Genomic DNA, 27166 nt, shown 5'->3' with positions numbered 1-27166 from the left:
CGGAAATCCGGTTGTTATATTTATATTAATTCAAATTCTTTCAGTTCTACTCCTGGAGATTAGAACTGGAAATTGTTGGGTTGGTTGCAGTTTCTTAGAAACTAGTATTTCTTCTTGTTTTTAAGCAGGAAAATGTTAATGAACTGTGGGATCAGTATTATGCCTATTATCTTATTGATTCTCTTCTTAAGTTCATAAAACCTAGAAACAACCTAAGAAAATTTTGTTTGTTTGTTTGTTTCCAGGCCTAGAAAAGTTTTTAAAAAGTGATATTTCTACAGTGAATACTTTTTGTAGTCATGTTTAGCTCAGTTGCGATAGTCTTTTCTTCCATATTGTGACGTATATCCGAGTAAAACGGCTTCTTGAACAAGAAAAAATGTTGGGCGTGGCTTGATTTTGTTCATGGGGAATGGATTGGGTGGTTGTCGTTTGCTAATGCTGTGATCTCATGTGAGTGACAGGTTGTCCCGCTTTTGCGCTAGTAAACACTTCATCGAAGAAGAGGAGATGTCGTTCATCATTTATCATTTATCACTTATAATAAATACTGCATGTTCCATAATAAGATGAAATGGGATTAGAATTGTCAATTTGGATTTCATGGTGATTTACGTAATCTGATTTACGAAATACATAATCTGCTTTGTGAGTGCAATGTCTTCAAAATGATTTAAAAATTACTTTCTGTAGTCCCTTTCAATAGACATAGTAGGAATTGACCAAAAATGTTGGAAACTCTGAATCAAATAACTTAAAAATAGTTGAAAATTGTGATGCTGTCATGCCAAATGTTTTGTTTCTGTGTATTTAGACACACCAGTAGAGAATATAGAGGATCCAATAAGATGAGCAGCAGACAAGCAGAAGTTGAGAATGGCTGTGAGGAGGAGGAAGAGCAGGAAGAATATCCACAGGAAGAGCAAATGGATGCAGAGGAATCAACAGAGACCAGGAAACCATGTAAATATGCAGTTTTTTCTCCATACACATCTGAAAAGTAGTATATTAAACCAAATGCCCCATGCATTTCAGCTGTGTGTTTCTTGATGTTTGAAATGGAGGCTTTCTTGATCATTCACATGACTTGTTTCAGCACGAGTCTCAAATACTGCAGTAGACAGCTTTAAGATTAAGAAATGCCTTGTTCTTTTTTAACCTGATTTAATTGGTTTTTGACATGAAGACATTTTGACTTGCCAGGTTTGAATCCATTCAAAAAAGGAGGAAAATCACCTGAAAGGCCCTCTCCCAAACCAGGTGAGTAGAATATTAAACCATTTCTATAAATGGAAATTACTCAAATGAATATGTAAAGTAGTTAAAAACTGAGCATTTATTTCGGATTAACTGTCAACTGCCAAATTCAACATTTTATTTTCAGTGTAGAAATACACTTTTTTTATTTTCAAATTGCTACTTTTTTCTACATGAAATCTTTATCTTTCTAATTGATTTAACAATTTTTCAAATGACTTTGAGTGGCATAAATGGCTGCCATGAGAGATGAGTGTCTGGTGACAATAAAAATTGTGCTTGTGTGTCACAGTGAGCAGAGAAGGACGCGTGAACCCTTTCAAGGTAAGACGTGCACATTGTTAGTGAAAGTAAGCAAGCTCCATATAAGTGTTGTGTTTCAAGAACACTTGACGTGCATTTTTACATTTGCAGTATATATATTTAAAAAAATACATTTAAACTTAAAGGTGTCTGGTGCAGAAAAGTCCTCAAGTTCTCCAGCTGGTCAGCCCAGAACGACTAATGTTTTGGACAGCATGACGATGGCCAGCAGAAAACCTGCAACTCTCAGCGGAACATCAAAACAGGGCAAAGCCCCAGTCCTGAAGCCCCTGGCACCCAAACCAAAGTCCAAGGTACAGTGTATTGCTCAAATACAAATGTTCTCCATCCCCGTGGGGTCACACAACCTGTCTGACCCCATAAAACTCACTCTTAGCTCTGTCTGCAAGGGATGACCTGGTTATCTTTTCCTCTAACAAATGTTCTGCTATCAGAACTAAACAATCTTAGAGTAAAATGTCAGAGGTGTTTCAATTGGAATATAAGCAACATTATGATATTTTTGTCAATATACTGGACACAAAAATCTCATCTTGTTCAAAAATTATCTTTAGATAACAAAGGCGACACACAGTACACTGTCATATGGAAGTAAACACAGCTGAATTGAAAGCATGGGGGATTATTATTAGGAGGCCGAGATTGATAAAGGCCAATGGAGGGAATTCGGCCAGGACACCACGATTACACCCTTACTCTTTACAAGATTTGCCATGGGATTTTTAACGACCACAGAGAGTCAGGACCTCAGTGCAACGTCAAGTCAAATCAAGTCACCTTTATTTATGTAGCGCTTTTTACAATGCAGATTGTTTCAAAGCAGCTTTGAACGTCTCATCCGTAGGACTAGTATATGAGTAAAACCTCTCACTATCCCTCCACTGACTAACTTTGCTGCCAACTTTCATGCTCAATGAGTGACCAAAGAACTACCAGAATGTAAAATCTTTGGAGTGACTACCATCAGCGCAGAATTGTGACGAATATTGATCTAGAGTGCCGTAAAAGTCACATGAGTTCTGATGATGACTGAGGTCACATTACAAAACATCAGACCTGTATCTGATTTAGGACCACATATAGAAGTGGCTCAAATCAGAAAGGAAAATATCAGATTCCATGTGGTTTGTGCTGTTCACACTGTTATGGAACACTTTTTTTTCTTTTTTCTTTCTGCTGTCTGAATGTAACTGGGTTTTTTTTCTCCTTCTTTTTAAGACCCAGGCCACACTGCTGCAGATGAGTGCCTCTAAAGCAAGCCGGAAGAAACAGGAGGACAGCCAATCAGGAGCAGAGAAAATAAAACCAGTTCCTGCGGCTACACCTCCAGTATCAGCGGAGAATATCGAAAACAGAAAGTAAGAGCAGCACCTTTAATTGTAATGATCCAAGGACAACCTCTGTTTTTTGGAAAAAAAAATTGCTTTACATTTTTGAAAGTAAAAGTATTCTTGGGCAGTGTTGGGTATAGTTACTTTGGAAAGTAGTTAATTAGGTTACAACGTTACCATCAATTAAAAGTAATCAGTTACGTTACTGCGTTATCTATTCATAAAAGTAACGCGTTAGAGTACTCATGCGTTACCAAAAATTAAAAGCCGTTTGCAGCGCCTCACACATGCTGCAGCTTAATTGACAGACACGGCCCCCTTTAAATGCACCTAGAAGTCGTGACTCCTGGCAATGAATAACGTCAGTCATCCGACTAAATTAACACTGCAGGATAACAATAACAGGAAAGACAGTCATAGGCTATTCCACATAGCGTTTTATTTATTTATTATCACAGAACATATTAATCAAAATTCACACCTTCCCAGCCCGGGTAATAGAGATGCGCGGATGGGCTATTATTTCAATAAAAAAATCAATAATTATAATGGCGATATTATTTCAGTATAGAAATGCAGACATCCCAAGTCTATCGGAAATTCCGGGAGTCTCCCGCATATTGATAGCGGCTCACTGATGCCCGCGAATTAGTTAAAATCTCCCGGAATCTAGAGCGAGCGCGCCCGCGAGACAGAGACTGTGCTCCAAACCGCGCAGCGCGTGCATGGCAGAGCGGGAGAGAGAGAGAGCAAGAGACCGTGCGCGTGTGCCTTAATGAAGCTGGAGGGTGGTGGGGTATTGAAGCGCAGAAACACTGTCTTGATCCTGGGGAATTTTTTTTATTCGGGATTTTCCTTTCCTTAAAATAACGGATTACTTTTTAAAAAAAATAACGAAGTTACTGATTACTTAACGCACAAAACTAACGCGTTAAGTTACACATTTCACGAAAAAGGTAATTAGAGTACTCTAACGCGTTACTTTATAACGCGTTACCCACAACACTGTTCTTGGGCAACAATGACATCTGACATAGAATACTTTTACTTTCATTATTAAAAGATAATTTTAATTTAATAGCAAACTCTTCATCTATGCCAGATTCTGAAGGTTCTTATATTTTATACTATACAGGATTTAAATTTAGACTGGCACACGGTACCTTTTATAATTATTTTTATGGCTGTTAAAATGTGAGGGCAAGGGCAATAGTGTAAATCTGTTTTTAAAGATAAAAGGTGCCGTGTGCCAGTCTAAATTTAAATCCTGTATAGTATAAAATATAAGAACCTTCAGAATCTGGCATAGATGAAGATTTTGCTATTAAATTAAAATTTTCTATTAATAAAAAAAACCCATGATATCGTGTTCCAATATTAGTTCAATCAGATTGATGCAGATAATTAACACTGTTGATTGTGGTTGATCGATATTTAATTTCAGTAATTGTATACATTTTATTTGCTTTTGTGTGTGTGTGTGTGTGTGTGTGTGTGTGTGTGTGTGTGTAAATGTATTTACATCCCACAATTGCTCAAATGAAATTATAGTAAGTCATATGTCATTATTACTTATAATCAGTATTCATTTTAATTTCTTTTTTCTTAAATAACAAATCAATCGATATTGTTATCTGATGTCGAAAATCGCAAAATATTTCCAGATGAATCAGCCTTTCGCTATTTGTTTTGTCTTGACACCAGTGTGTTCATCTGTATGCTGTGCTTCCCTAATCAAGTAGCAGATGATTGATTAAGGAACTGTCAGTCCTTTTTAGTGCTTTGTTTACACTTGTCTGTAACCATTTACTTTCTTTAGGCCAAAAACCGGCTTTCAGTTGTGGCTTGAGGAGAATAGGAAGAGCATTCTCACAGACAATCCTGACTTTGAAGAAATGGATATTATCAAAGAAGGCATGGGGCGTTTTCGCATTCTCTCAGCAGAGGAAAGACTGGTAAGACATTTCATGCATGGGACATGTATTTTATCCAAAAACGGTTTATTAATTTCTCAAGCAAATCCTTCAACCTGTTCAATTAAATCCAGGAAGGTTACTTGGGAATTTCCCTGTTTAATTTTCCTTGCATGTGTCCTTGTTATTATGTAACACAGATTTCATTCATGCACTCGTGTATTTTTTTTTTTTTCTAGTTCAATTTCCTCCCAATTTTTTTAATGCTCTAACTCAATTTATCCATGACAACACTGTTCATTAGCAAGCATCCTCCTGTTTTCTGATCTCCACTTACCTGTGTATATGTGTGGGCTTTCCAAACACTCATGCTCTCCGCCTGTATGAACAATCTGTTCGTGACCCCGCACCCACAGGGCCACTCAGTGCAGGACCGAATGACTCTTCACACACTCCAGCCTGGAGGGCGAATGGTTGGTATGCCTGTTGCTCTGGAAACTCAGGCTGGGGGTGTGTGTGTCTTACTCATTGATCTTATGTTAATGACATGAGGGTGGCATTAGGCGGTGAAAGAGTGCGTTACAATGGTGAATGGCGTACATTGGGAGGGGGAAGGGGAGGGAACGTGCAGAAAGAGTCCCGGTGCTCATATGTGAAATGGGTCCGGTGATTCATCACGGTCATCTGTAAACGTTCACTGCCTTTGTTTACACCAACCGTGAACAAATGTGTCTGGGTTGGCAGTGGTGTTTCAGTCATTTTTAATTACAATCACTGAGGCTTATTTGAACGATGCAGTTTATTGCTTGTGTGATTGCATATCAAATATTATATGATTGCATATAAAAATCCTGTATATTTTTCCTTCAGAACTGGACGGAGAGAGCAAAGGGCGACTCGGACCCCAAGAAAAGAAAGCGCGAAGATGAAGCAGGACAAGTAGATGAACGTATGGAGTCAGATGAGGGCAGTGCTAAAAAGAAAAAGCCACTGGATGCTTCTGCTAAACTTTCTGCATTTGCATTTAACAAAGAATAGTACTTAACATAATTTAGTTTAATGCTTATATATTTTTACATTTATATTTTAATATTGATTTGGGGGACTTTTAAACGTTTTTTTTTTTCATTGCTTACTGTGATTCTCTGTCCTCTCATTTTGTCTAATAGATTAGCTGCTCATTTGTGATCCACTTGTTCTCCATAAATTTTCTCAAGTTGGAGCTCTTTTGAAAGCAGTACACGTCTCTTCATTTGCATTTGAAATGAAGCAAAGGCTCTTTGTTAAACAATTTGCAAGGTGGTTGATAACTGAATGCTGTGGTCTCCTACTTTATTTTTGGCTGCTTTGTACATAAGTTTTTGTGTGTGAAATTTTGTACTGTATGTAAAACAATCATAATAAAAGCTAAAATGTTTGTATTTTGATTCTTGTCTGCTGTATTTTCTTTATTCTAAAGGTTCTCTTGGCAAATCTGTAAGTTGAAAGTACATAATGTTGCTTGTTGCACACCAGTGATGTAATGACGGGCATCCTTTAGATGTGAAATGATGGTTTTCTGATGTTCATCTGAGCTCACTGAACTTTGATTTTGCAACCAGACTGACATGAAATGAAACTGATCTGAACTGACATGTTACCAGCAGTACAACCTCTTGTTTGCCTAATGCATTTCACTTTAAAAACACTGATTTTATTTGTATTCATAAGAACAACCTCACCCAAAGGTCTAGTCAATCCCCTTAGGTGGTTTGATCTGCCCCAAGACATCACTTTAATGTGTAGAAGAGATCTCATCCTCTTACTAGATACAGGTGGCCTGACGCAAGCACGCCTCTCGGCCAATAGGAATCAGGCTCCCTGACGCAGTCTCTCCTGTGGACCAATAGGAACGCGTACGGATTAGCTCATGTTAATAAAACCCCCGCTGCCTCTGCAAGAGCACCGAGTTTGACAAGAGTATAATAACCGTTGAACTTCACTCAAGTTTTTTCCGTTAGACCTTAAGCAGTGTTTTAAAAACAGATAGTAGCATTAAACCGACTTTGAGGCACCCAAGCTGTTACTTTCAGGTAATCATGGAGCGCCCCAAACAGAAACAAATGAATAAAAGTGAAAATGAAACAGATGCCGCGATCAATGGACACTTTGACAGCCGGGTGAAGATGCCCGGATGGAGCGCCGGTGGTGCCGCCGGGGACCCGAGCACCGTGTCGTCTCCCAGCGTGATGGAGAGCTGGCGGGAAGAGCGCACTCGCAGTCTGGAAGACAACGAAATGAGCCTGCCGAGCATCGCCGCAGCTTACACCACCATCCTCAGGGGTCTCGGGGAAGACCCGCAGCGACAGGGGCTGCTCAAAACTCCGTGGAGAGCCGCCACAGCCATGCAGTTCTTCACCAAGGGGTATCAGGAAAAAATCATTGGTGAGTTGCGAAAATGACTGACAGATGAAAAGCCGTGTTTTTCACTTTATTTGTGTACACTTTTTGTGGTTTACATTTGTTTGTAAGCACAATTCCTTTTATTTTCTGAAGTTGAGATATTCTGAAGTGTCAGGGTGTTTTATTTTATTATTGAAGAGAAATAAACATGATAAAACGTTAACATATAAGTTAACATTCTGTTTTACAGTAGGCAACTTTACTTTTTTTTATTACACTGACTAAGGTTCACAGATGCGTTCTTGGATTCAAAACCAACTTAGACAGAGCGCGAGACAATCGGGACAACAGGGGTTTAAAAGTTGTTTTTACAAATGTTTACAAGTAGTCAAGTTCATTGAGTCAGATTCTTATTAATAAATCAGTTGATTTAGTTAAAAAAATGGTCTGAACTTACTCAATGTAGATCTGGTCATGGTTAACATCACACTGGAGGTTAAGAATGTTAGTGGATATTTTCAGTAAAAACTTAATTTAAAATTAAAAAGTTACTCATATAAAATTATCATATGGCATCAGAAGAATTGGAATATAATGCACAAGTCATATGGACCACTTTTATGGTGTTTTGAGAACTTTTTGAGACATCATACTCATTTTATGGAAAACATCTGCCAGTGTATTCTTCAAAATCATGTCATTTTCATAATGAAATACGTATTTTCAACACAATTTCATGGCAGTTTTTGTCATATTTTGGAATTGGTGGCTATGTACAAACTCATTTCGTACATGTCATTGACGGTTAGGTTCCAAGTGGACCTTCATGCTTATGTTTTTACAAATTCATACGAAATTTACCTCCTAAAAAAGTTTTTTTTTTAAATGAGATGCTTTCACCTAATTATGATACAGAGAGTTTTATAGCCCACAGACAATTTTTTTTTAGACCACTTTACAGACTCAAGCAGTGTCAAGCATTTCCGGTTAAAAGTATTTCCTCAAACACTTCCATGTGTCATCAATATAAATAACTGGCTCAACAGGTACTCCAACTCAAAGCAAAGGTTTATCTTGCGTAATTGTTCACTGGTCACTCTCAGGCTGTTGTTTAAGTGGTTGAGCCAGGGTGCTGCCCACCGTCACAACACCAATAACATCCCCACATAGAAAACAGCACATCTGGAGATGGTTTGTGTAGCATTTTTAGGGCCCATGCATATGGAATATATTAATGTTGCTTTTTTACCTAAAAAAAACTCCCCGTTAAATCGGACTGCCCTCAATGACCTCAAATTTACTTACATATGCATTGCTTGAAGATGGTCCAGTTCATAGATGGTAGAACATGCAATGTCACGGTGAATCGTGCATTTGGTAAGACATTTCTAGAGGAATGTCTTCGTCTTCGATGAGATTGGCTAAAGTTTGCACCACCCCTACCCCGCTTCTTGAATTGTTCTGGAGTAGTTATTTTTGTTTCCAACAGAAAGTCATTTGCATTGTTGGGACAGCTTTGAGGCAGAAAACTAGCGAGCTCAGTGGGTTTGTGTGAGGCTGTGTTGCATTTTCATGTTTTTTGGGTGGTGGTGGGTGACTCATGAGTTAATGCTCTGAGAAAAGGAAGCTGTTGGTGCTTGAATGTTTTTAAGGAAAATAAGGGATGCGCGATATATCGGCCACCATATCGGTATCGGCCGATATATGTACATTTTTAATGTTATCTTTATAATGTTATCATTATAATTGTGTGCTTCGGACATGGCTTTTAATGGTGAGACTTTTGTTTTTGTAATCAGGCTTTTAAAAATTATATAAAAAATTTGGATTTAGATTTATCTGGCAATAATATATCGGTTATCAACTTTCAAATATAAAGAAATCGGTTATCGTTATCGGCAATTTTTTTTTATATCGGTGCATCCCTAAAAAACTTAATTTTTGTTAAGCCATTTGTCGATATGCAATGTATCACATTCTCAATGTTTTCAATCATTTCGACCCTAACAGCCATTGTAGACAAATAGGTTCAAAATGTTAAATGTAAGCAGTAAAATACAAATAAATCTAGTGTAAAATAACTTTTTTATATGTAAAAAAAATATTTATATAATAATATAATAATTTATACACAAATATATATAAATATAAAAAACAAACATCAATGTTTACATATATTTTTACTCAAACATTTTAATATATAAGATGTAATAATGCCACACCTATAAACATTTTTATGATTAATATGAATAGTTGAATCCTTTTTGAGCACCATTTTGCTTCTTGAATTTATATCAGATTGCAATAAAATAAGCTGGAACTAACGATTATTTTTCCTATCAATTATTTTTCCGATTAATCGGATTATTTAACGAGAACGAGGTAGTATGCTACATTTGAGCCTACTATAAATATTTTGATGATGGAAATTAATAGTTGAATCCATTTTGAGTACATTTTGCAACTTAAATTTATATTAGTCGGCAATAAAATAGGGCTGGAACTAACATATTCTTTTTTCGATTAATCGAGTCTCGCACCCACGGCAGCTCGTATAAAACTGAATGCTGTATAAATGCAGCCGCATTAAGCACAAAATATAGGACTGACATCCATATTCTAGTGCTGTGTAAAAATTCACTGTACTAGTCCAAATACTTACGCTGCCGTCTCGTCGTTTTGAGGTAGGAGAGCTCTGGGGTGTTTTCTTTTCAGATGCGTTTACATAGAAGTTGTGCTGCTGTTGTTTGCCATTTCAGTTTAACAGAGCGTGCAGAGCACCATTTTATTCGGTCTCTGTTAAAAAAAATTCCACACTTCATATCTGTATAATAACGGTTGATTTTCAGCATGCCCGGGAGCCGCCATCATTGGGGAACATGCGTGACGAATCGACGCATTCAAAATTACTAATTTACTTAATCGAAGTAATCGGTTACGTTGACACGTCGTTCCAGCCCTACAATAAAACATATCTGTCGTTATGCTACTCATGAGTCACAGACAAAAAGGAAGGAAGGATTGTGAAATGAAGGAATTATTATGGCATTATTATTATGCATTATGTGATTATGTTTCCTTACAGTTTATGGTTTTGTCATGGTCTCATGTCCCATAAAACCATTAAAGGTCATAGAGACGAGTGATATTGCTCTATTTACAGCGGTTACGCAGCTCAGTACGGTTTCTTTCCTGCATTACCCATCATTATGCTGCGTTGTCCCCTGCCCCCACTGGCTGGACGGATGCCTGTCTCTTATCTCGAGACTCAACAGCACTAACATTACCCATAACCACTAACCAGAGCTCTGCTTGTTGACATCTTCACAATTTCAATGGGTTTCTATGGTTACTTATTGTATTTCAAGTGTATGTTTGCTTAGTGTGTAAGCAAGTTTGTGTTTAATTGAGTGTGTGTGTGACGGTGGCAGCGAGGCTGAAAGATGACTTCGATGAGATGCTGATTTGATTTCCTGTTCTTTTTTCCGGTGCCACCACCGTCATATGTGAGACCTTTCCGTGTGTTGTGCCTGTGCATTTGATAGCAGGTGTTTGTTTAGGACGAGCCTGATGACAGTTCTCTCTCGTAACAGCTGCTGCCCCCAGGTTAAATTCAACAGAGATGCTCAGATCAGCTACAACCTTTACACAACACCGCATGCGTATACGCTCGCTTTCTGTAAAGCAGGCTGGTTAGTGGTGACCAGAATCAGTTTAAATATTAACAAAAGTTCTGGGAACCATGAAACAACATGGAAATAACTTGTTCAACCACTTTTATGAGGGATACTATCAGTTTGTCAGTGGTGGTTGCATAACTATTATTACTACTGCTCATTATCAGTTTTTTCCACCCTACAGACATTAATGTTACCTCAAATCATGCAGCTTTCTATGTGATCTGACTTGTGATTTTGGGAAATCTGTCAAATAATTCCCAGGAGCTTAAATTTAAAGGAACTTAGTCACATCTAGTCACCAGAATATCACAGATGCTCTTTTGAGACCCATAACACCCTTGGCAACACCCTAACAACCAGCCACAACATGATGACGGGTTTTGTACGAGCGAGCAATGCTCATTTTTTTCATAAAATGTACAAATATTTGTTAGATTTAAGTAGTCATACCTGTCCTGTGGTCATAAACAGCCTGAAAAATGATTGCTTTCTGCCGTTTTCAATCACACAGTGACTGCACAAAAGTGGCAACAAAATATGGGAGTCACATCTCAACAAAAGCCTGAAGCTTCGCCATCAGTTTGCCACGTTTCCACGGAAACCTTCCCCTAGATAGGCAGCCAGGAAATTAAAAAGCCCCACAGGAAAAGACAGTGCATTCTCAATAGATAAAATGGGATATGTTTGAACAATGATTGAAGCTAAGAGAAATGACACAGGGCCGCAACAGGAAGAGCGCATGGGGTGAGATATAAGGATTTCATGATGTCATATCGCTCACCTCATCTTGATTTGTTGTTGTACCTTCTTGTAGATGTCCTGAATGACGCAATCTTTGATGAAGACCACGACGAGATGGTGATCGTGAAGGACATCGACATGTTTTCCATGTGTGAACACCATTTAGTTCCCATTTTTGGCCGGGTAAGACTAATCATTTCCCTTTTACCTTCATTAGCATATGTCACCCTTGCAGTGCAGTTTTTATGACCATAATTGAACATTTGCACTGAAAATGTAGTTTAAAAAAATAATTTGTCACACCTCTATCCTACAAGGCTTTTAGGATAAGCTATTTAAGGACTTTATTTAATCTTTTTCAATTCAAATGTTATTTTATGATCAATTTATTCAAGTAAAATGTTTAATTTTTAATATATTGTAAAAAATATTTTTATTTGATTTATTTATTATTATTACTTTTTTGCTTTTATTATTTATTTTTCATTATTTATTTAATATACAGGTCATATTCCACCCCATAATCAAAAGAATAAAATATAGAAATGATAGAATTATATAAATTATTATTAAGAATTTATATTTTGGCAAAGAAATGAATATATTTGGAACTATTGATTTTTTGCATTATGACACTATTTTCATAAAGCTTATTGTAAGTCAAAAAATAGCATTCTCATTACTGTAATGTGGAATCAATACTAATATATTATTAAAATGGTTAAGTATATTGAGAAGCACCGTTGCTCAAGGAAGTAGTGTTGTAAGTCCATTTATGCTGACTGAAAATCAGAATGATTTTTATTAAACTTTGCATTGCAATGAATTGCAATGAGAATTTGGTGGCAAATGTGCTTAATTATCATGACAATAAAATATATTTTTTGTGTGTAATTGTGGGGTGAAATATGATCTGGACTTTTTTTGAGAGTGATTCACCCAGTTGAAGGCAGAAACAGTTTTTTTTTTTTTTATGTACCTGAAAAAACCGTGATGTGTAATCTGCCAATAACCAAGTTAATTAGCTATAATTAAATCTGGAAGCAGGTAACGAGAACAAGCTGAAATATCAGATCTGAGTTCCACTGAAAAACAATGGCCACTTTTTATCCTCCAGGTTTGACATTTAGTACCTCCCTCCAGCTCACAGCACCGCAGGTGTCTGCCATTTAAGACAAAAGAGACGCCGTCGATCCTGTCACGCCACAAATGGCTACTGATGATAGACCGAGCCATTGATCAAGCGCACTGAACGCTTTTTTTTTTTTTTTCCACCACTTGCAATTTTGTTTGTCAGATGCTGTTGTAGGGCCGTGGTTTCCGCTGCGTCCCCCCCGCTGATAGCTCCCTATTCCTTCTCATCTATTTACCTCGCCTCTCTCTCCGCATCTGCAACAAGATAATGACTCACCAATTTCTTTCAAAGAGGCGTGCGCCCGTTCTCTTTCATTTTTGGCCCTCTTGCTTGCGCTTCAGCGTCCTCCATCTCCATGATTGTCCTCACAACACTCTTAGTGTCCATCAAGAACACCGAGCCGATCAAGTGCGCTCTCTTACACTAGAAACATATCCGCCGTACAGCCGCCACATGTCTTACCTGTTGGTCTAAAGTGGATTTCGCCACAAAAAGCGCGTTGCTCATCTCTCAGGTGCTCTGTGGTTGTTGGTAAAGTTCGATTGATGCATTTCAGAGGAAGTCGAGAGGAGTCAAGGCCAAGAGGTTTCAGTGACGCGCGGGATTATCGCATCAGAGAAGAAAAAAGAGAAAATTCTTGCATGTCTGTTGATGCTGCCCTTTCTCTGGGCCGCTTCGTCAAATTGTTGGTGACATTTGAGTTTGATGGCGGAGAGGAGGTTAGGAAGGGGGGGTGCACAGATACGGCTCTCTCCAGCCACTGTTTTACTGTCCGCATGTTTTACTTTTCGTCTGATTCTGTGACATGTTGCTTGCTAGTGCCAACATACAGTTTTGCAACAGGTAATCATGTAAAAAAAAACTTGTTCTGGAAGAATTGTGTATATCTCCCATGTTTTGCAGTTATATCTTTCTGTTGTCAGTTAATGTGTTGTGTTTTTCACAGGTGCATATAGGTTACCTTCCAAACAAGAGGGTTCTTGGTCTGAGTAAATTAGCACGGTAGGTCAGATACTCCCAGTGGCCGGTTGCATAAACTGCTTAGACTAGTCTCAAGTTAGCCATAAAAATTTTTTCTTTCAAGACGTGTCAGTTACTTGAAATGGTAGATTGGACTCATAACTCATTTGAATCCGAAAAGTAAGACTGATTAGCCCAAACTATTTGCTAGTTGGTCAGACTAGTTCTTGAGACTGAGTTAGCGGGTATGTTTATGCAACTGGCCCCAGGTTTCTCACACAAAATGAATGTAAAATCTGTTTTAGAGTCGCCATGAAATCCAAATTGACCATTCTTTTTTTTTTTTAATGAAACATTTGTTTATTACAAATGTTTCATCTGTGCACATTATTATTTTTAATCAAACTAACTTCCTCTCGACATCTGTTCACTGGCACGAGGGCGGGACAACCTGTCACTCACATGACATCACAGATATAGCAAACCACAACCATCCAATCAATTTCCAGTGGACAAAATCAAGCTCCGCCCTAAATTGTTTCTTGTTCGAGAAGCAATTTCACTCTGATATACATCACAATAGAGAAGAAAAGACATAACTTCCGTTTCATGCCTACTTTAATGATTTTTTAAAATGTTTTGCTCGTTTACATTCTCAGTTTGTGTTTTTTCTCAAACGGTGGACTCAAAAAGTATTTGGACTCTTAAGCCACTTCCATCTTCCACCAGTCATTGCATTAGATAACAAAATACAGTCCTCGCAGACTAACCACAAGTGTAGGTTATTACTTTTAACTCTGGATATGTTCTACTAATGTTTGACAACCAGAAAGTATTATAAATAATTAATTATTTTTGCCTTTATTTTTTTGAACAATAAAGTTTTCAAATAATTATTAATTATATTATTATTTACACATTATGTACACATTATTAATATCAACAATTATATGACCCCTAACTTTTGACCAGTAGTATGTGTATATAATATATACAGGGGCGCTCTGCAGCTTCTGTTTTCACAGGTTTATAAACGCAATTAAACTCTTTTAATCTTACATAATTTACCCTCTCAAAATGGGAATAGTCTATTATTTTATTTCTCATGGATCTTGATTGACGCAAACCAGAGTGAAATTAACAGGGCCTTGTGGCAAAAATGCCTCCAAAATTAACAAAAATGCCCCTGAAAATTTGTGGGGGGAAAAATGCCCCAATAAATATTTCCTGTTTTCATATTTATAACAATGTAGTTAATAACAATAAGTTAATATTAAGTAATTAACATTTTAGCCACATATTGTCTATTTTTGCTCCTTCAACGAGTTTCAAACAAAGCCACATCAGAACCGTTGCACGCGTCCTGCAACCCGTTTCGTTCCTGAAAGAATCAGTGTTTTTAATCGAATTGATTTGAATGAATGATTCAATGACTCATTAAGACAGTAATTTGGCGCCACCTACTGTCGGGTTTCTATGGGATTAATATCCTGCCATGATTCAAAACTGAAAATAAAGTTCTGAAAGGTTGAAACTAAGTGTTCGAAAACTCAAAATCTTAAAAAAAAAAGTTTTGCAAGATCGAAAAATAAGATTTACAAGCTTGCAAAATGTAAAAAAATAAGAATATCTCTGCAAACATTATGTTGTTTTTGAGATTTCCTTCTTCAGAACTGCAAAACATTTTTTACGATGTTGCGCAATTTTTTTTCCAGAGTTTCAGATTTGTCAGTGTTCTCCCACTGTATAGTTTGTTTTCCAGATTTGAAACCTTGAAACCCGTGATCTGAAAACGGGTGTGCGAATAGGTGAAAAAAAGTTTTGAAACTCTGAAAACTGAGGTTCGAAAGGGCGAAACTTATTACATTACATTAAATTTGCGCTCCTTTGCAGACTATTTTTTCAGAGCTGAGTTTACAACACCCACTTTGCGGAGATACGCGCACACAGTTGCGAGCTTGCGACTCGCGTGATTGTTGGCAGCGTTGTCACGCAGCTCTGCTCTGAAACTCTGAAACTCTGACTGAGCGCAAATGAAGCTTCACAACCTCGCAACTTAAAAAAAAAGCCTGGAGGGAGGGCCTTTCTGCTCTTGGCCAATGCTTTTCTGTCTGCTGACGTACAGTCCAATCACAAGTCGTATTTACTGGAAAGGTGGCTTCTGCACTGGTTCTTTGCATGCGTCCGGCAGATTGACCGTGACGATTGCTTCTGTAAAGAGTGCAAATCCTTCCTCTCATTACCATGATTTACCTTTTTCTAGTATGATTTATCATGATTTACCATGACTTACCATGTTCCAGTATGATTTACCATGATTCTAGTATGATTTACCATGTACTAGGATGGTTTACCATGATTTACCACGTTCTAGTACAATTTACCACAGTTGACCATACATTTAGCATGATTTACCATAGTTTACCATTATTTATCAAAGTTTACCATGATTTACCCTGTTCTATATGATGTATAATTATTTATTATGTTCTAGTATATGATTCACCATGATTTACCATGAATCTAGCATGATTTACCATAGTTTACCATGATATACCAAGTTCTAGTATGATTCAGCATGTTACAAGTCTGAAAGCTGATAAAAAGATTACAAATATAATCCTGCTGCTCTTAAATGGATTTTTTTTTACTTTCAGTTTTAGGATTCCCATTTCTCAATGTGACACAATTGTCAATAGTAATACTCCAATAGATGAATTTTGACAAAATGTGATTGTAAATGTTAAAATAATGATTTTATAAAGTCTAAATATGAATTATATAACAATATTAGGGAGTGGTATGATGAAGAGACAGCAGGGGGCAGTATAATACCACTTAAAATACTGGTAAAAATCAAGACTTGTAAAAATGAAAGTGAGCCAATAAGTGGTCTTCTACTGCCCTCTGCTGGACAATCTACAATTTAATAGTCTTTTCACATGTGCTTTTGCATTCATATATTTAGACACTAAAAATTCCTTACATAACAATTACTATTATAACACAATCATATTTTGTCAGAGTTTATCACTTCATTTGTTCTGATGCGTCACATAATTGCTATCATGGTAAATAACGCTAGAAACATGGTAAATCATAGTAAATAAGGTGAATCATGCTAGAATCCTGGTAAATTATTCTAGAATGTGGTATATCATGGTAAATCATCCTGTAACATGGCAAATCAAGGTAAACTAAGATAAATCATGGTAAACTATGGTAAATCATGCTAGAATCATATTAAATTATACTAGAATGTGTTCAATTGTTGTAAACCATGCTAGAACAGGGTAAAGCATGCTGAATCATACTAGAACTTGGTATATCATGGTAAACTATGGTAAATCATGCTAGATTCATGGTAAATCATACTGGAACATGGTAAGTCATGGTAAATCATGGTGAATCATACTAGAACATAGTAAATAATTATACATCATCCTAGAAAAAGGTAAATCATGGTAATGAGAGGAAGCAATCGTCACGGTCAATCTGCCGGACGCATGCAAAGAACCAGTGCAGAAGCCACCTTTCCAGTAAATACGACTTGTGATTGGACTGTACGTCAGCAGACAGAAAAGCATTGGCCAAGAGCAGAAAGGCCCTCCCTCCAGGCTTTTTTTTAAGTTGCGAGGTTGCGAAGCTTCATTTGCGCTCAGTCAGAGTTTCAGAGTTTCAGAGCTGCGTGACAACGCTGCCAACAATCACGCGAGTCGCAAGCTCGCAACTGTGTGCGCGTATCTCCGCAAAGTGGGTGTTGTAAACTCAGCTCTGAAAAAATAGTCTGCAAAGGAGCTCAAATTTAATGTAATGTAATAAGTTTCGCCCTTTCGAACCTCAGTTTTCAGAGTTTCAAAACTTTTTTTCACCTATTCGCACACCCGTTTTCAGATCACGGGTTTCAAGGTTTCAAATCTGGAAAACAAACTATACAGTGGGAGAACACTGACAAATCTGAAACTCTGGAAAAAAAATTGCGCAACATCGTAAAAAATGTTTTGCAGTTCTGAAGAAGGAAATCTCAAAAACAACATAATGTTTGCAGAGATATTCTTATTTTTTTTACATTTTGCAAGCTTGTAAATCTTATTTTTCGATCTTGCAAAACTTTTTTTTTTAAGATTTTGAGTTTTCGAACACTTAGTTTCAACCTTTCAGAACTTTATTTTCAGTTTTGAATCATGGCAGGATATTAATCCCATTGGTTTCTGCCGCACAAGTTTAGGAGGCTCGTATATTACCTGCAGAAATACCTCAGTAGCCCGTTCTCAGGGATTGCTTGTTATGCTTCGTGGCATCGACAAGTTTAATTATATCTTTATATACTATTTCTATATACTTTTCTCCCAATCCCACCACCCCCCTTTCAGCACTCCCAACCCAAAACATCTCCCCACGTCCCATATATGTATTTGTGTGTGTGTTTATATATATTATATATTTATTTGAAACTTGTTATCCTTCTTTAAAATATATGTTATATTTTGTTATATTACACATTCTCTTGGGCCCATAATTTGCAGGTGAATTTATGTTTTTCTGGTGCAGTATTGAATCTTAATGGATCCCTTCAGGAGTATGCAAATTAGTCCGGCCACAATGCAGTGTTTTTCAGTGAAATCAGCAGCATTCGCTCGAGTGAAGGAGATTAGTGGCTCTTTTCGCCTCAGGAATGTTGTACGTCTGTGAAATCAAGATGCACGTGCGTGTGTGTGTTTGTGTTTGAAGCAGTGAGAGTGTAAGTGTCTGTAAGAGGATTAGACACAATGTGTGAGTGACAAAGAGAAGCTTGATCCAATTTGACCCCAATACCTGTGGCTTATCCATCTCACGATGTACCAACCGTAATACTACACTCCACTAATGAAGACACGTCAACAGCAGTCATATAACTCTTAGCAGTACCACACACACACTTAATCACACACGCAGTCACGCGCACACACACACACAGTTGCATTTCTGATTTCTAAAAGTGGTTATTGTTTCATTTTTATGGCTGTGGCTTGTAGACTTTTCCATTTGCCTTGTAGTTGTTTAACGGATCACTGCTGATCAAATGGTCAAAGATGAAACAGAGTTTTCGATATTAAGTTATATTTGAGATTACGTTCCAGCTGGAAAAAATATTTTGATTGTGTTTGTTCTACTCATTAGTATTAAATAGTTATATTTAAATGTACTAAAAAATTTGACGTGTTTGGTGTCGCCGCTACGATTTTTTAAATCGTTTTTGAAAGTCTCTTATGCTCACCAAAGCTGCATTTATTTGATAAAAAAAAAGAAAACAGTGAAATATTTACAATACTATTTACAAATTATTTAATTTTATTCTATTATTTCAATTATGTTCTATTTTAAAATTAAATCAGCATCATTACTCGAGTCTTCAGTGTCACATGATCCTTCAGAAATCATTCTAATATCCTGATTTGCTGCTTAAGAAACATTTATTATCATTATCAATGTTGAAAACAGTTGTGTTGCTTCATATTTTTGTGGAAATTTTTATTTTTAAATATTCCTTTGAATAGAAGGTTCAAAAGGACAACATGTATTTGAAACAATTAATAATGTTACAAATATTTTTGATCGGTTTAAAAATATGCAATTTTGAACGGTAATGTATTATTATGTTACAAATGTATATATTACAATTATGTATATTTATATGAATACAAATGTTTTAATTAAGAACTTCAATTAACTTGCTTAAGTGTCTAAATTGAGTTCATTGTTAGTTTACATTGTGTTTGAATAAAAACATACTTAAAAACATACTAAAAATCCACCTATCCCCAGGTCTTATTATTATATCATTACCACAACAAGTGAAATCTCTGAGCAATAAAGTTCATGTAATCAAACCACGATTACATTCAATGGTGGTATATTGTGTATAAATGCCGCTTAATTATTAACTATGTTTATGCTTTTTGTTTTTCACCAGGATTGTTGAGATATACAGCAGGAGATTGCAAGGTAATGCTCTCCCCCCCTCCAAACAAATAATTCTACTATGGAATATTATTCATACACCTTCCAAATCCTTGTTTGTTTCACTAAGTTCACATTGACATTTGTTATTTCAGTTCAAGAGCGTCTAACTAAACAGATTGCGGTCGCCATCACTGAAGCTTTACAGCCTGCTGGTGTCGGAGTGGTTGTTGAAGCCACGTATGTGAAACTTTATTTTACAATGCTATGCCTGACTATAAACTCGAGATTCATTTCCTCTCCTCTCTGTTCTCCAGTCACATGTGTATGGTTATGCGAGGCGTCCAGAAGATGAACAGCAAGACCGTGACCAGCACCATGCTGGGCGTTTTCCGCGAGGACCCCAAGACACGGGACGAGTTCCTGACCCTGATCCGGAGCTGATCTCTCCACTGCCAAAGCTCAGACCAGCCCTCTTCTCAAACGCCTCCGGACGAGGCCCTGCTGCTGTGTGACATAGTGTCCCACCCGCCTCGGTAACACCGTCTCTTCTCTATCGCCTGTGTGTGTGTGTGTGTGTGTTTCATTGATTAAGGTTTAGCCAGTCGAGCTGCGGGAGCCTCTGTTGACGGGACTGTGGCTGTTGCTGTTACATGGAAGCATTGTGTTTTGAAGGACGTTCTAGATTAGCACAATTTAACCTCTCTAAACTAACAAGCACCAAACCCACCAAAATTTGTTTACGTCTCTTTCCGGTCGGGTCACTTTTGCGCTCTATTAAACGCAATTGAGTTGCCAGACATACACAACAAAGCAGTTTTATTTTCACGCTTTTGAACAGGGAGGTACGTGCCGTTCCGAATACTCAATTTTACTGATATAAAAAGCACTGTCGATGTACAGTAATGGTAATGGAAATCACCATGGTACTAAATTATTACCAAAATTCCTATTCCTTGATATTTACAAGGTACTTGATTAGACCAGGTAAAGATTATCTTGGTATTATAATGGTACATGTCCCAAAAAACATAGTATTACAATAGCACCACTTTTTTTTATGAATAATCCCAGACAGGTTGTATTGTTGTTTTACTATGTGCTGAAAATATATTATGTCTACGCTGTCTTATAATGTAATATTTAATATAATGTGTCCTGTGCATCAGTCAATATTTGTGCCCAAACCCAAAGAAAAAAAAAACTTCTGTTCTTAAAGGGATAGTTTAAGAAAATAAAAAATAAAACTTATATCCTCTTTTACTCACACTTATTTTGTCTTAACCCCTTAAAGCCTGACATTTGAAAGAGTGGTACAAAAATAGCACTAAACTAATTTTTTTTCCAATGGAACCGTTTTTTAGACAAAAATCGAAAGGACATCTAAAAAAAATTATTAAAAGTTTGTATATGTTGAGCATCCTATTTGATATTAATAGGCTTTATTGGCTCATATACACTAGTATGATATAGTAAGAATATGAAACTCAGACTCAAGGAGGGGAAAAAACCCTACATTAGTCAAAAATGAGCAAAAGTTTGCAATTTAATGCAGTTTCTGATTTTTATATGGCCAAAAAGAAGATAAGATTCTGATAGGTTGTAATGTAAATCAGTGAGATCTTTATAACAGTATAACAAAACATAAATGCATATAAATATAACTTATAATGGGCACATCAGGATATCCATGCTAAAACGATATATCGTGCAGCCCTATAGTTTAAAACTGATGATTGAATGATGACAGAAGTTTCATTTTTGGGGTGAACTATCCCTTTAAGTGTTCATTATTGCTAGTATTTACAGGTTTCGTGCAACACTATTATTTTTCTGTTTCAAATCAACTGTTGAGTCTGATGTGTTGAAGTGATAACCAGGTCCAGCCTTTTGAATATCCTATCTGTATGGCCATCGATGTTGTTTACACTCTGAAGGTTGTTTTTTATTTCTTGGGGTGGAGGGAAAAGACCAAAGGTGAAAGGTCCAGTGGAGGTCAACATAGTATCTGATTTTGCACATTGTGGGATTCATGGAAAATACCGAACATACCTGTACTGATAAATGTGATCTTTGTAATTAAAATATGATTTAAAAAAAATATGGAAACCAACTAAAAGATATTTTAAGATTCTACATTTGTAGAACATATTTTGTACATTTACTCTGATGCATGTTTACCTGTCCTTGGGTATGTGTAATGTGTTTTGAGCATTATTGTTAGGATTTCAATTATATACTATGTATCATTGTAGAACATTATATTAACCTCAAAAACGACAGATGCTGTGGATTTACTGACACTGTTGTATTGCCTGTGACTTTCTTTGAGTGATGTTCTGCATTTATGAGCTCGGATGAAATTCGGAGTCGTGATGCTTCTGAAGACGCTATGAGATGTTCAATGTCACATCAGTGGAGTCATTAAGAAAATGAGAACTAGTGTTATTCATGTGGCCTTCTCTAAACGAAAGACTGTCTTTCAAATAATTTACTATTGATGTTCATCATAATTTTCAGCTTAAAATAATAAATCTTATGTAAAATATGTTAGGATGTTCTTGTTATTTGTAAAAGTTTTTTTTTTATATGAATTTTTATTTTTTTTATGGGTTAGATTTATTATTATTATTTTTCCTTGAATGAATTTGGACTTCTGGGCACAGGAAAAGTGTGCATATCGTGAGGCGACTGCATAATAACTAAATGCAAATAAAAAAATAATGTAGATAAGGCTTTATTTCATTTAGGCATAATATCCTATCTTGTATCATTTCCCCCCTTTTTGATGTGAAAATAAATACCATTTTCTTCTGCCCTAAAAGTAGTCAAGTCCAGTAGCCTACTGAGTGATTTGTACAAAGTTAAGATTTTCAGTATTTTTATTTCATCTATGTATTAAAACAGCCAATTTTACTTTCTAATCGTTCAACATGGTTTGTGTGACCAGCACTGCCCACCCATGTGACCCTTTCATTTGCACATCATAAATGAGTTCATAATAAAGCTGAGAGTGACTCAGTCTTTTTCACAGAAAGCCCCGCCTCTTGGCAATATAAACCCGTCTCGAGCTCTCTGATTGGTTGAGATCGAGGAGGCAGTAAATTCCTCACAGACTCGTGGTTATGCTGCCCTTAATATGAGCAAACTCAAAGCAAATCATAACATAAACCAGCTTGTTTGAAATCAGAGAAACACGTGAAGTCCTTTTCAAAGGTTACTCTTTAATACTTTTCGTCTGTGGTTATTACAAAAATGTCAAGCATTTAACACAGACCCAATGATACACATTCAGTTGGCGGACAGAACATTACACATACACACAGTATAGTCTCCCATTAACACACAAGGCCACGAACCAAAGAGGGAAAGATATTTCCAAAATCCCAATTTTTTTTTCTTGACTGAAGTCGTTAATTTCAGTAAAGATGTAAAGTAAAGTGTGTGCTGCGCTGTGACGCCTCACAGGTAAGTGGTGGAACAAACACCTTCCGATGATGTCATCCACGTTATGACGCAACATTTTCTAAGAGGGTATGTACAAAAAAAATTACAAGACAATCCGGTTTCTCACCTGGATACACAGTGTCACACTCGCACAAGTACAAACAAAAATATATACACATCTGCGTGTTGTACAGACAGATATAATTCATAACTTCATAACAGCACTGAAGTACCTAAAGCATACAGATTTCCAGCACGCTCCTTCTGAGCCTCATGGAAACGAGAATCAGCTTGTATGGACTTTGTATGATTTAAAGTTTCCACCATCAATGCGTCTGGCTTATCTCTATATTTTAGAGCCATATAAAATCATTTACATTTGGGGGTAAATGTCTGAATACAAAAAAAAAAAAAAAAAAGGCACTGCCATTTGTTATTCTAGATATGACTTCCCAGCCTCTTGCATGCATCTCTAAAATATAAATTACATTTTTTGTTCGTTTTTTTTTCGCACTTTTTTTTATTTGGTTTTACCTTTTCATAAACATAAGAATCTTTTAAAATATATATTTTATATATATATATATACGCATATGTACGTCAGCCTGCAGTCAATACAGGACATCGGCTCTTGAACATAACGAAAACAGAATAAACAACGGAAAAAGAGCGTAGTAAAGCAAAAAAAAAAAAATACTCGTTTCAGAATAAATGCAACACAAAAATTATAATAATAATAAAAAATAAAATCAGCATTAGATACGTTCTAATTTACTAACGCGCCCAAACCAAACAATGAAGGCTTCGTCAACGTAATACCAAGGTAGCATGTAAAATGTTTTAACACCGTTACAGCATCTGCAATTCTGCTGCATCATCGCACTGAAGAAACCAATTTTCTTCCAGCTCGTCGCGTGATGAACATTTTTTAACAAATCAGAGTAGAATTCGCGCCATACTCCGCTATCCAATCGCGAGCGAGCAGCATTCTTCGTAAACAACTACGCAATGACGCTACACATTTAAACACTGTAACAGCCGAGGTGAAAATCAGCAACAGAATAACGGTGAAAAATAAAACAACTAAAACCAAAAAACGATTCTTATGAAAAAAATATTTAACCACATTTTAAAGAAAGAAAAACTGGCTCTTTGTTTACGACGTGACAATAACACTTTCTTTAAAATACACCATCCGGGAAGGGTTAGCAAAATAGAAGCATTTAGAGATACTCACAAGAAAGGAAAAATAAAAGAAAAAATCAATATTTAAAAAAAAGAAAAAAAGCCATGACTATCACTTAGCCTGTGTTTTTTTTTAGATAAAAAAACGCAAATTGGGAAAACAAAACGTCCAAAAGAAAAATAACTAGGTTGTTATTTGAGATGTACTTATGGTTACCAGCCATAGCAAAAGTTAATACACAAGATATCTTAAATAATACATCTAATGAATACAATAACCTCTGCATCAATAATAGAAAAGAATAAATAATCATTTGAATCTGCTAATTGTTTTCAAATGGCAGTGATGAGTGGCTTAATACACACAAACAAATGCACCTCTATAAACAAGATGCACAAGATGCCACATGATGGTTTGCTAACATGCTTTGTAAAACACTGGCTACCATTTTGTTTAAGGCATTTCATGCACTTTAAAAGCTCTAGTTTGGAGGCACCAAGTCTCTTATGAAGCTGAAACACTGCATAGTCAACATTCTCTCTTTTAGGCAGCTTTAGAACCGCGTCGGATGTGAAAGTGCCTCTTTACTGTGTTTACTGTCATGATCCGTTTCTTTGGATGAGCCGAAAAGCATTTAACACTTGAGGTGTGGGTAGGTGCATCAGGTTGCAGGCCGGCGACACGCGCACAACAGGGTACAACAGTCCTGTGGTGTGGGAATTGGGGGGATTTGGCGGGAGGGCGATGCGAATCCAGTTCTTCCCCCCCCCCCCCGCTGCCCTTGATTCACACCGTGTTGCTGATGAGAGTCTATTGCACATTTTTGCAAATTCACTTTTGACGGTTTCAGCAAGGATTCACAGCACCAACGGCACGAAAAGCAAAGTTATTATAGCAAAAACTCAAAATAATATACATTAACAATCACTGAACACCCTCATAAAGGGACTTTAATGTCCTGGATTACAACAGTTAAAGCAACAACAACAAAAAGACCCTTCCCATGCAGAAAATCTTCACTTGTAAGAGTCCAAAACTAAAAGCTCATTTCTTATTGTAAACTTTCTACTTTTTATACCTGGCATGATTAACTAATGGCTGATATTAAGACAATACTGTAAAAAAAAAGAAAAAAGAAAGCCTCATTTATTGGTAACTATTGCACAGTGTCACCACAAGGCGGCGCTCTGTACTAATAACTGGTGCATTAGTGTTATTTCCTTATACATTTCAATGTGACATATCTCTCCCTGTTGCTCCAACAGTCTATGTCCTGCTGACCAAGTGTACCACGCATGTGATATCCCAAATACACAGACACAAGATCAAAAAGATCACTACACGTCACTCCACGGCTGTGCATTTACAGAAAAGAATTCAATGCATAAAACTGATCTGTAAAAATGTGAATATATCTCTAGGCCCAGACAGAATCTGAACAAACATCATTCATGAAGTACACATCTCCCAAGTCTAGCGTTTATGCTTTAAGCCACCAATAAAAGGTATATTATATAAAAATATAACATATATCAAATATTTCTGCCCGGACCTGTACACCTCTGACCTACATGTTCACCTGCTCCACTTCAACCTTTCCATCTACTTGCATTTGCTGGCATTTCTCCCATATTCCCCTCCTCTGACCTCCTGATCTCCCTCAACCTCTGTCCCTCATGTCAGAATCCCCCGCTCCCTCCACAGACATCACTTCCTGTTTCCTTTCACACGTTCCCTCTCTTTCTTCGGAGTACCATCCGTAGCTCTGACTGTCTTTGTAGTGCTGTAAATCAGCTTTCCTGCTGGCACATAAGAAAACTAGAACAACGTTCAGTAAATGCGAACACAATTGTAAACTATGAAGCCGTTTAGGAACCTAAAGCTGTACACCCGTCCTCGGATTTGAACAGTTACTGTTTTGATATCCTTGACAGTATTATGTGTAAACATACTGTGACGTAATATTCGTAGCATCTGCACAGAGGTGCAGAAATCTAATGTTACTACATGTCATCTGGTTTCGTCTGCTGGTTGGGTTTGGATTTTGTGACGTCCCAGACAGCCACCTGAACGCTTCCGGTTGTCTCCGTTGCTTTACGGACCCCCTCTAGTGGCCTGCCTTCACGAAGACCCTTTGCTGCGTTCTTCTATGGAAGTGTTGAAGATGTGATTTTCTCCCAGAATCGAATGTAAACACGCTGAAGTAGTCATGGTGACAGAACTTGCTTGTGTTAAGCCTTTCAGTAAACGGTGAATGGCACTGTGTAGGCCACGCCCCCACCTCTCCTATTGGCTATTGAGTTGGTAGGTGAGCAGGTGGAGAGGGGGGAGTTTATAGACAGAGGGGCTCGTGACCTCTTGATGACCTTTCCCCCGCCGCCAGGCATGCCGTCTCCCCGTGCGCCGCCGTCTCCCCGTGCGCCCTCGTCTCTTCTCTCAGATGGTTGAGGTTCGATCAACGCCATCTATGGAAACAAGTGACATCACAGTTTTTTGAATACTAGCACAGTGCAACTGACAAACACTTCTGGAAACGTTCACTCAAAAATATGTGACATCATCTTTTATTCAATCACACGTTCCATTCAAAAGATTGGGATTTTTAATGCTTTAACAGAGGTCTTTTATGCTCACCAAGGCTGCATTTATTTAATGAAAAATACAGTGAAAACAGTGACATGTTATTACAATTTCAACAAACTGTTTTCTATTTGAATATATTTTAAAATGTTATTTATTTCTGTGATGCGAATCTGAATTTTCAGCATCATTACTCCAGTCTTCAGTGTCACATGATCCTTCAGAAACTATTATGCTGATTTGCTGCTCATGAAAAATGTCTTATTATTATCAATGTTGAAAACAGTTGT

The 27166-nt window shown here is 37.0% G+C and overlaps 3 protein-coding genes across 8 annotated transcripts in view; 2 read left to right on the top strand and 1 right to left on the bottom strand.

Moving 5' to 3' along the window:
• Window positions 1–6251, top strand: part of wdhd1 (WD repeat and HMG-box DNA binding protein 1) — a 32420-nt gene extending 26169 nt beyond the window's left edge. For all 4 annotated transcript variants that reach the window (XM_079632107.1, XM_079632106.1, XM_079632109.1 and 1 more), the window contains 7 exons: window positions 815–963; window positions 1204–1260; window positions 1550–1581; window positions 1707–1874; window positions 2800–2939; window positions 4732–4867; window positions 5696–6251. In XM_079632107.1, coding sequence (XP_079488233.1) covers window positions 815–963; window positions 1204–1260; window positions 1550–1581; window positions 1707–1874; window positions 2800–2939; window positions 4732–4867; window positions 5696–5863 — 850 coding nt within the window. In that variant the 3' untranslated portion in view covers window positions 5864–6251. The remainder of the gene's footprint in view (window positions 1–814; window positions 964–1203; window positions 1261–1549; window positions 1582–1706; window positions 1875–2799; window positions 2940–4731; window positions 4868–5695) is intronic.
• A 473-nt stretch (window positions 6252–6724) lies between these two features.
• Window positions 6725–22658, top strand: gch1 (GTP cyclohydrolase 1). The gene is made up of 6 exons (XM_079633861.1): window positions 6725–7249; window positions 11702–11811; window positions 13710–13765; window positions 19677–19708; window positions 19819–19903; window positions 19981–22658. The coding sequence occupies exons 1-6, from the start codon at window positions 6904–6906 to the stop codon at window positions 20105–20107; spliced, it is 756 nt and encodes a 251-aa protein (XP_079489987.1). The 5' UTR covers window positions 6725–6903; the 3' UTR covers window positions 20108–22658.
• The window catches only part of samd4a (sterile alpha motif domain containing 4A), a 48534-nt gene continuing 42989 nt past the window's right edge, over window positions 21622–27166 (bottom strand). For all 3 annotated transcript variants that reach the window (XM_079633859.1, XM_079633858.1, XM_079633860.1), the window contains one exon: window positions 21622–26761. In XM_079633859.1, coding sequence (XP_079489985.1) covers window positions 26733–26761 — 29 coding nt within the window. In that variant the 3' untranslated portion in view covers window positions 21622–26732. The remainder of the gene's footprint in view (window positions 26762–27166) is intronic.

This window comes from Phoxinus phoxinus (assembly GCF_949152265.1).
Source record: "Phoxinus phoxinus genome assembly, chromosome: 13".
Taxonomy (NCBI): Eukaryota; Metazoa; Chordata; class Actinopteri; order Cypriniformes; family Leuciscidae; genus Phoxinus; species Phoxinus phoxinus.
This window is presented reverse-complemented; position numbering and strand designations above follow the sequence as displayed.